At 52.7% G+C, this 9,681-nt stretch overlaps 1 protein-coding gene across 1 annotated transcript in view; it reads left to right on the forward strand.

Moving 5' to 3' along the window:
- Positions 1 to 3,285: 3,285 nt before the first annotated feature.
- Positions 3,286 to 9,681, forward strand: part of LOC109518533 (PH and SEC7 domain-containing protein 1-like) — a 13,250-nt gene continuing 6,854 nt past the window's right edge. Inside the window, exons 1-10 of the mRNA XM_019874416.1 lie at positions 3,286 to 3,828; positions 4,232 to 5,887; positions 6,011 to 6,116; positions 6,395 to 6,932; positions 7,259 to 7,510; positions 7,612 to 7,743; positions 7,841 to 7,909; positions 8,109 to 8,221; positions 8,568 to 8,626; positions 8,711 to 8,799. Coding sequence (XP_019729975.1) covers positions 4,334 to 5,887; positions 6,011 to 6,116; positions 6,395 to 6,932; positions 7,259 to 7,510; positions 7,612 to 7,743; positions 7,841 to 7,909; positions 8,109 to 8,221; positions 8,568 to 8,626; positions 8,711 to 8,799 — 2,912 coding nt within the window. The 5' untranslated portion in view covers positions 3,286 to 3,828; positions 4,232 to 4,333. The remainder of the gene's footprint in view (positions 3,829 to 4,231; positions 5,888 to 6,010; positions 6,117 to 6,394; positions 6,933 to 7,258; positions 7,511 to 7,611; positions 7,744 to 7,840; positions 7,910 to 8,108; positions 8,222 to 8,567; positions 8,627 to 8,710; positions 8,800 to 9,681) is intronic.

Here is a 9,681-nt window from a genome sequence, read left to right on the forward strand (position 1 = left end):
GGACGTGTTTTGATTGCTATTTGCCAAATTACTGCCGCTTGTTGTCAAGTAAGTTGGCACTCGCATGTCAAAACAAAAAAAAAAAAAAGTGTGCTTTTACTTCAAACATTTCCCCCCAGGGCGACGAGGTTTCTCTCCCACATCTTGTGCCTCCGGCACAAGATGGCTTCCAGTGTCGCGACTCGCTCCAAACAAACAACAGCAAATGATGATGTCACTTTTCACAGTAATGGGGACCTTGTCAAGCCGCACAGTGTGCGTGCGCACGCATGCGTGTCCCATTTAGCGGTGCTCCCTCAGCGCTCGCGGACAAAACCGCCATTGAGGCGTCTGCATGAACGAGCAGCCGGAATAAGACAAAGAGGACGGGCAGGGGAGGGGCCGGGCTCACCGGCCCCCTGCAGCCGACGTTGGACGCCGCCGCGTGTCGAAGAAGCTAACGCGTTAGCATTCTTGCCCGTTTCATGTCGTTTGACACCAAGCGCCGTTTGGTACAGCCCGGCTGCCACAAAGAGACTAAACAACAAGTGGCTGTCATCTTTGTGGAATTTCTCGGGGACTGATGCACGCCATTTTCTGGATCCAGATTGGCAAAAAGGGCTGCATCCGGCATGAAATCTTCTTCATCGATGACCACCAAAACGGAGCCCTTGGGCTGCCCTGACCCCAACGTGGCACATGTGTGATGACTGCCCTCGCACCAATCACAACAAGCGCGTTCGAGCTCAAGCACGCTTCCAAACTTTCTGCAGCCTGTGCCGCAAAACAAATGTTGCGCTCGGCTTCGTGGCGGCCACTCCCGCGTGAGCAAACAGGATGTAGGTCCTGCTCGCTGCTTCAAAGCTTGCCTGGGATTGGTCGCCACTCCAGGTAGCACCCACTCCTCCCAACCCGCTCCTGCTCCATTTTGTGCTTGATTGGTCCTGACCCACTTGGCCGCTTCAGGCCCGCCCAGGGAAGCTGCCAGCAAAATTAGCTTGCGCATACACACGCGTACAGTCACAAAGCGCAACATAGCATAAACACACACACCAAAAACACACATGCACACTCTTTGCCGCCATGTGTGAAATTTTCTTCAAAAATTTCCAAGCTGGCGCCCCCTGACATGCTAACACTGACGCTAGTTTCACACCTCAATGCCTCATGCTAACGTATGCTAAGCTAACAGCGCTAACCTCACCATGAAGTCCTCACCTCAACGGAGCCGTGTGTACGTGTGTGCTTGCGCGCGTGTGTTGTCAGCTGGAAACCCGTCCTCATGCACCGTGACCCCGCGTGACCCCACACGTCACATGGTGTATATCCTCATTGCTTTGTTCCATATCCTTGATGGCCAGTGTGAGGCGCACCCAAGGTGCAAATGTAGTCGTCGTCAACTTTAATTGCAACTGACTTAGTAAGATGATGTAACATGACATTTTTAAGGTCGCTGATCACAGTAAATTTATTCCAAAATGAGAAATTCTGGGACTGTGACAGCTGAGCTGCGATTTAGCAGGGTTTTGCTCAAGTCAGTTTTCATAGAGGATAAAGAATATACTCCGGTGAGTATTGTCATTCTCTGTCTGCATGTGTTGCCCCATCATTTGTGTTCAAATAGACTTTGCCTATGCAAGCGCAGCTATCAGTGTTAACTATTTGCGTATTAATGTTGTTTTCATTGTTTGTTAGCCTTACGATAGCGGGATTGTTCTTGTTTGCTTCTTTATGTCATTCTGTTTGTTTTGTGTTTAGGTTTCGAGTCAAACTTAAGCTGGGAGTGTCAAGTCACAGCAGGAAGATTCTTTTCGGGAGACTTGTTCACTAGTTTCCAAACCGGTTCTTATTGTTAATTAAGTTGAGTTGAGCCACTGTCACCATGTGGCGCTTGTATCTCAAGTTTTTTTTCTTGTAAGGCAAAGCAAAAAAATCTGCCTAGCGACTCCTCATTTCCCCAAAAACTCGATTGTCATGCCATTCGCATCTCAAGGCGCCAAAATAGCCAGGCCAAAGAGGCCGACTAATACATGCACCTTGCGCTGGATCGTGATGGAAGGCCACGCAAGGGAAATGTCATCTTTATCTTTTTTTTTTTTTAGGGAGGGGGCGGGTGGCGAAGGCAGACTGCTCGAATGTTCTGGGTGGTGGTGGGGGTTGGGGGGCGATGGTGTCAGCCATCGTTGCTTGCATGTTCTAGAATAAAGCGGAGCGCGCTCTCGCAGCGGACACGCGCGACACAAAGACGCTCGTCGCGAGAACCTGCTCGAAGGATTCCACGTGCACGCGCCGAACGACGCCCGCCGGCCCGCGCGCGAAAAAACACACATATACACACACACACACACACACACACACACACACACGCATACGTTTAGAAATAGAACACGCACATTGTGGAGTCGTACGTGCATGACCTCAAATGAAGACGCAGGCGCGCCCCGTGCCGCCCGCGCGTGTATGCCTGGCGCGTGGAGCTAAATGCGGTCCGGCCGGGTTTTTGGTCTGGAATTGTGGGCCTCGGCGGCGTTGGTTCTTACCTGCGTGCACTTGGAGACGGTTCGTTCTTCTCTCGGCTGGACGGCGCGCACGCAAGCACGGCTCCTCCTCGCTGTGCACGCTCACGCCGCTGGGGGGCGCGCGCCTGTGTTGAAACGGAGGCTGGCTGTCTGCCGTGCAAACCAGCGTTTTTTTTAATTCATTTAAATGTATTTACTCATCTTTGTTCTATTTTTTAATGAAAAATTTTGCACCACGCACTCTTTTATTTGTATTTCAAAAAAATATTTGAACATAAATGAATGAATGTGTCTTCCCCCACAAGCCTGTGTTGCTCTGTTCCCGCCCTCACACTCAGTCAGTCAACAGAACGGCCACAAGGGGGCGAAAAAACAACATTAGAGAAGAGAGACATTCACGGTGGCTCCTTTTAATTCTTTGTTTTCTTCTTCTCCTTTGCCTGCTTCATCACATTTTTCTGTTAATAATGTTGGACTTAATAAAACTTGGTAATTTAATCAGTGAAATATAATAAAAAGCATTAAACAGTTTCTGCATCATGATTTAATGCCGCAATCTTTCTGGTGTACCCGTCTTGGCCACCAGGAGGCAGTACAGTAAAATACAGTCAAACGGAGACCAGTCGTATTTCTTCTTCTACTTCAACCGCAAGCGAAAAGACTATATGCCTGTGGGTATTGTTATTGCTGTCTACAATTGCGACGAGCAATGCTAGCTGTTACCATGCCAATGGTGTTTTGCATTATGTGTTGGCATTAAGCTAAATGCATCTTTTGCCTTTGTTTGAAATACATAAACTGCAAGTCTTTTAATTTACTTTGTTTTAAAGGTTGCCATTCACAATAAAATTCCAATTAGATTAATTAATTCACTGCAGATGAAGAAATGCCAAAAAATACAATTTAATTACCCTTGTGTACGCGCGTGTGCTGCCGCCTGCTGGACAAATGTGAACCTGCCCCACGTGTTTCCATCCGAGCGTCACGTGCACTGCAGCAGCGCGTCACGTGATTCTCAACACGCACGCTCCGCGTGCTCAGAAACAGTCCTGAGAGGGGACGCGCACGCAGACGCAGGTGTTGGCGCGGCGAAGGCATTGCGCATGTTCAGTGGCGCCCGGGTGGCCGGCCGGCACGGGCAGGGGCGGGGCTGCGGGCGTTGTGCTCTCTTCTCCCACCTGACGTCAAGTGCACGCGCACGCGCAAAATCCGCGAGGAGGACGAACCAGCTGCGGCGGTCCGGTCGCTGTCGCTGTGCGCGGGCACCACGAGATGCTGTCACCGTCGCGATGGTCGTCAACATGGATGCGTACGTGCGAGTTTCCGTCCTGTGAGTAACTCTTCCTCCCCTTCTTCCGTCCGTCGTGCACAGCGTCTCACGCACGCGCTCGTCAGCATGCGGCTCCTTCAGAACCCCCCCCCCAGTTGCCCCCCAAACGCCCCCCAACATGTAATTGACGCAGCAGCTTTCTGTGTGCCATTCACACAACTTTTTTTTGTGCCTGCACGACTGAAGTTGCTGGCGTCTTCCTCATCGTCATCTTCATGTTTCCTCTTGGCCTCATCTTGAACTCTTTGCATGACCTCTACATGCTCATGCACACATTCATTAACGCGCCACTGCGCCCCCCCCCCTACATATTTCTTCATTCATTCACACAAATGTGCATATGTGTACTGCACAGAGTCTACTTGTTTTTTAAATCCTAAACAAGCTCCTCCCCCTTTTCCAGGTGCTGACTAGGGGTGCTTCATTGAACGGATATCCCCCCCCCCCCACACACACACACGAATCATCTCAATAACTTCCCACAAGGACACAAGCGGTGGAGGCAATGTCCCAATCCGGGAAGGTCGTCCACCTGTATGTGGAAGTCAGGTCTGCTTCCGATCCTAGTGTAGGGGGGAAGACATTTGGAGAACACAAACATGGTTCTCCTCTGAAACACTCGGGACTTAAGGACAATACTCGGGACCTCCTGTCCCAGCTCGCCAGCCGGACCCCCACCAGGTGTCAGACCCCCAGTCCTAAACTACTCCACCAATCTCCTCCAGTTTCTGGAAGGTCTCACCTCAATCAAGCCTTCAGTTCTCCCAGGGCATTCAAGCGCTGGAGTCTACCATGTGACATGAAGACCTCCACCAAGGCCTGCTCTGACAACAAAGAGGGGATTGATGGGAAGCGGTCTGTGGTCTCCTTCAGTTATGTGCAGAAGTCCAACGTGAAGACTTTAAGCAGTCCAGGGAACAGTCAGGAAAGAGGCACCCAGGTTCACAAAAGAGTTTGTGACCCTTTTTGGTATGATTCTTCATGCAGTCCTAAATTGACATTTCAACCTTCAGGTTTCCGACCCGCTCTGGACCCCGTTGGCAGGGCCGCAACTCGAAGGGCTTTGGAGCACTTTGGATCCCCGCTATTGAGTATCAAAGTGGCGCATAGACTGGAGCGCTCAACGTGGTCTCGGACCCATCACCCAGCCCGTTGTCAGTCCTGGTCCGGTTCTCCTGTCCTGCACCACAACAAAAACCGCGGGACATGGGGGTGGCCTTGGACTCCGGTTTCAGACCAGCAGTCCTCACAGTGCCAAAGTCCTCTTTTTCACTCCCAAAGACCTGCTGACTTGGCAGATGACGTCATGGGAGGCTTAAACCAGTTGAGCGGCAATTCTAAACGTTCATCCGGCCCCTGGATTCATCCCAAAGAATCCAGACCCGCTTCTCCACATCAGAGCCACAAGATGAACATCCCCGTCCACATGTCAGCTGCAAACCAGGGTGGGCGACCCCTCCACCAGTCCAACCAGCTCCTGAGCTGGGCTCCTGAGTCGCCCTCCCCTCCTCCGCGCGTCCACCGCCCTTCTCACCCTCCTACCGAGCTTGGCTCCCCCATCAGGGACCCTGGAGTGTCCCTGGGTAATCTCCGACCACCTGACAGTCTCACCCTGCATCGATGTCAGACACCGCAGTACACCAGCGCCAACCGGAGGGGCTCAGGATGCAGAGAGAGAGGAGATCACTCATGGTTGACCTCCAAACCCTTAGTCAGTCAGATGATTGAAGAGGCACCGGATAAGAGGCGGAGTAGCATTCTTTTCCCAGTCCCGGACAGCGACCAGGCTTGCGATGGGTCCGGCCAGCATGGATCTCTCAGCCCAACAATGCAACAGAAGCGAGCTGAGCAAAAAAGGAGAGAGCGCCTCCTACTGGGCCCTGTGGTCCTAGACTCCCCGGACGCGGACTGTGACTACCCTTTGGATGCCATGGGAGGATCCTCACCGGGCTCCAGCGGAGTCACGGGCAGTTTAGGGGAGCGGGAGTGCTTGTCACCCGAGTCCCTTCAGTCCGGCCACCAGGGAAACGAGAGCGGAGCCTCGACCTCTGGAATACAGGTGGGACTTGAATGTTGATTGTTTGCAAAACTGTTCCAACGTTTTGCAACCCGACTCTCACCCGTCTTTAGCCGAGTTTAGATCATCTGAGATGGTTTTTGGTTGTCGTTTGGACTTTTTCAGACGGACAGTGCAGCGCCTGTCCTGTCGCTACACTGTCAGAAGATCGCTCGGGCCAAGTGGGAGTTTCTCTTCGGACCCGAAGAGGGCGCCGGCAGCGGGCCCGCAAGTAATGGAGAACTCATTTATCATCTTGGTGTAAACACTGGAGGTGTTGGGAATCACTGAAGCGTTCCTCACTCACTAGGTCGAGAATTTTACAAAGTGGACCAAGATAGTTCCCAAAACGCTCTACAAGGGGGTTCCACCCACAAAAGTGAATATGGGAATGTGTGGTGGCAAACTAGCAAAAAAGTCCAACCCACAGTTGACTAGTTTACTAGAAGAGTGGCTAAGGAGTGAGGTAAACATCTCATCGAATTATTTTCCTTCTTCTTTTTCATGTAGACTTTGTGGAAGCTTCCACAGCACCCCCTAGTGGAAACTCCAGCGAGTCCCCCACCCCGACCCCTCCCTCCTCCCTGCCGCTGCTTGCCGCCAGTCAACATGTTCGACACGTGGAGGTGGAATTGGTGACCCCGCCCCCCGCCGCCGCCCATGTCGGGTGGTCCCCCGAAACGGGCGTCATCCGCCGCACCCTCAAGTACTCAGAGACGGACCTGGACGCCGTCCCGCTGCGTTGCTACCGTGAGACGGACATGGACGAGGTGCTGATGGGTGGGCAGGTGGACAAAGACTCTGCGTTTGGGAGTAACAGAAGTGTCCACGGGGAGGATCCTCAGGGCTCAGGCCTTAGCCCGTACGGTTTGGCTTTCGGGTCTTATACGGGAAGGGCTGAGGAAGAGGGGAGTCGAGAAGGAGAGCAGGTGGAGGAAGAGGAAGATGAAGAGGTGGTGAGCTGGGCGAGTGTGAGGATGCAAGGGGATGACAGGAAACAACAAGACGCAGCGCAGGAACTGGAACAAGGTTTCCCATGCATGAAGAGGTACGCAGCACACGACAAACATTTGGGCCGGCCGGCAATGGTTAAGAACCTCACCGTTGGATTCCATTTCCATTATTTATGTTGACATTCTAATCAATTCCATACTGATTGAAACCTTTTGATGCCCATTTGAATTAGAAGTCGAAATATACCAATCGGGCCTGCAGCTAATGATGACATTCATCACCCCGCTCTCCTCCTCGCCTCCATTGGGAATTTTTGATTCATTCACATTGATGCAGAAACAACACAAACAAACAAAAAAAAAAGCCAGCACAGGTGGCTATTGATACGAGGAATAACGCCACCCGCCGTTTTGTGTGCAGGGCGTCGGAGTGTTTTTTGGACGCCCGTCAGCCGGCTCTCAAGTCGCCCGTCCGGTTGCCGCATCGTCGCCGGGCCACCGAGGACGCCTTCAGCCGCCATTTTGAGAGCATCGTGGAGTCGGCGCGAGCCAAGGGGACGTCCTTCCAAAGCCTGGACGGCCTCGACCCTGCGCCCGACTCGGACGCCACGCGGGCGCCGTCCAGCGAGAGGCTGAGCGGCGGCTCGGCGGACATGCCGTCGTCCGTGCCGAGGTCAACTAATCAGCTCTTGCGCCTGCAGTTGTCTGTGGTTGTGACGATACGTCGTTGGCATAGATAGACGAACAAAAAGAATGTGTGGGGGTCGTCGGCAGGGAGGAGGCGGTCCAGCGGCGCGTGGCCAAGTGGCGGCGAGACGACAGCGCCGACGCCGAGCGCATGGCGCGACACCTTTACCACTCGGACGGCTTCCGCCGGGCGGACGCGGTGCAGCAGCTGAGCAGGAAGTGAGTGCCTGCGCCGCTGCATCCTGAAGCGTCGCCGCCTTCATTTTCTTCTTCTTGTCTTTTTTTTTGTTTTTTTGTGCGGCAACGATGACTTCAGCCGCCTGCTGGCAGACGAGTACCTCCGACTCTTTGATTTCTCGCATCTACCCCTGGACCAAGCTCTCAGGTGTGTGCATGTGTGTGTTTGTGTGTGTGTGTGTGTGTGTGTGTGTGTGTGTGTGTGTGTGTGTGTGTCTGTGTGTGTTTTCTCTTCGAGAACAGTCCTCAACTCTGACCTATGGAGGCCAGCTACAATGCTTGTGTGTGTGTGTGTGTGTGTGTGTGTGTGTGTGTGTGTGTGTGTGTGTGTGTGTGTGTGTGTGCAGAGAGTTCCTGAAGCAGGTGGCGGTGTCGGGGCAGAGTCAAGAGCGAGAGAGGCTGCTGCGACATTTCTCCCGCCGTTATTTGCTGTGCAACCCGACCGGTTTTCCCTCGGAGGGTGAGAACACGCAACGCAACGCCCTCGTACAAATGATGGCGTCCACATGAAATAGCGAGCGGACGATGGACGCTCGACACTCGATTGCTGCTACACCAAAAAAAAAGAAAAAAACAACAATAAACAAACATGTGACGTGATAAATTTGACATCAGGTGCAACATGGAGCTTATGTTAAAATGTGCAATTTATCACGTTGGAACTTTTCCTTTTTTTTTTTTTCTGTTGTGTCAGCAATACATTTGCCGTACTGCACAGTGAAGTCAAAATATGAACGATGAAAAATCTCGCGGCTTTCTTTTTCGGTAAGAACACGTCGCCGATGAAATGTTGCGTTTCTCTTCAGCTGCCGTCCACACGCTGACGCGTGCGCTCATGTCTCTCAGCGCGGACCTGCACGGCCCGGTGAGTTTCAGCGCAAAGTCTTGTTGTTCCGATGACATCTGCTGTGCACATGAAATGTGGATGTTGTTTTTTTTTTTTTGTCAGAATGTTGGGCCAAGATGTCCTGCGTGCAATTTGTCCACAACTTGGACGGACTCAATGATGGACGAGCCTTCCCCAAACATCTGCTCAAAGTAAGTCTTCGTTCCCTTTTCAGGGTCTCCTTTGAACCGTTTGCTCTTTTCGTTTGTCCTCTTTGTCATTTTTCCTTTTGTTCCTCTTGAGTTTTTTTTTCGTTATTTCCCCCTCTTTTTTTTCTCATTTTCCTCCCTGTGTTTTCCTGGTGTCTCTCCTTCAGCAGCGCCTAGTCCTCAGCCCCTCCCCTCCTTGCCCCCCCCCTCATTAGCCCGCTGTCCTCATTATCTTCATTTTCATTGTGTGCGAGCGCATGTGTGTAAACATCCCGAACGTTACCGCGGCTTCCTTCCTGTGTGCAGTCCCCAAGCGTTGTTAGTGTCCCCCCGCGTGGTTGCCACGGTAACGCGTAGATGCTATCAAGACCCCTCCCGCCCCCTCCTTTACGATCTTTGTGCCCGATCGCTATGGAGACGAGGTGGTGGGCGGCTGATCTGTCCGGCTTCTGGCTTCCTGTTTCTAACGAGCTCATTAGATGCGGTTTGTTTGTCGTTTCGCGCTAATGACGATCCCCAGTGAGCAAGCGTGGAGGCCCCGTTCTCCTTGGCGTTAGCGTCTCCTTAGTATTAGCGTCTCCTTAGCATGAGTCGTCCTCCGAAGGCCACGTGACGCGAGTTCCGCCGCGCACGCCTTGTGTCCAAACTCACGCGGCCTTCAAGTCTTGCCTTGACCTCTGGCCTTTGTTTCCGTGGAGACGGCCCTCAGCCAAGGCTGCTCTGGAGCCCACGTTGGTCGCCTACATTGCTCCGCTCTTCTTCTACGCTCGGCTTGTCCAAATTGGCGGCCCACGGCGGTTGCTACATGATTGAGGAGCCTGGCGAAGACCCCGCCTGCCAAGGTGAGGACCCTCAAGGACGCGGCCTACCAACTTGGACACAGCG

Source organism: Hippocampus comes, unplaced genomic scaffold (genome assembly GCF_001891065.2).
Source record: "Hippocampus comes isolate QL1 unplaced genomic scaffold, H_comes_QL1_v1.1 scaffold279, whole genome shotgun sequence".
In the NCBI taxonomy this organism is placed as follows: domain Eukaryota; kingdom Metazoa; phylum Chordata; class Actinopteri; order Syngnathiformes; family Syngnathidae; genus Hippocampus; species Hippocampus comes.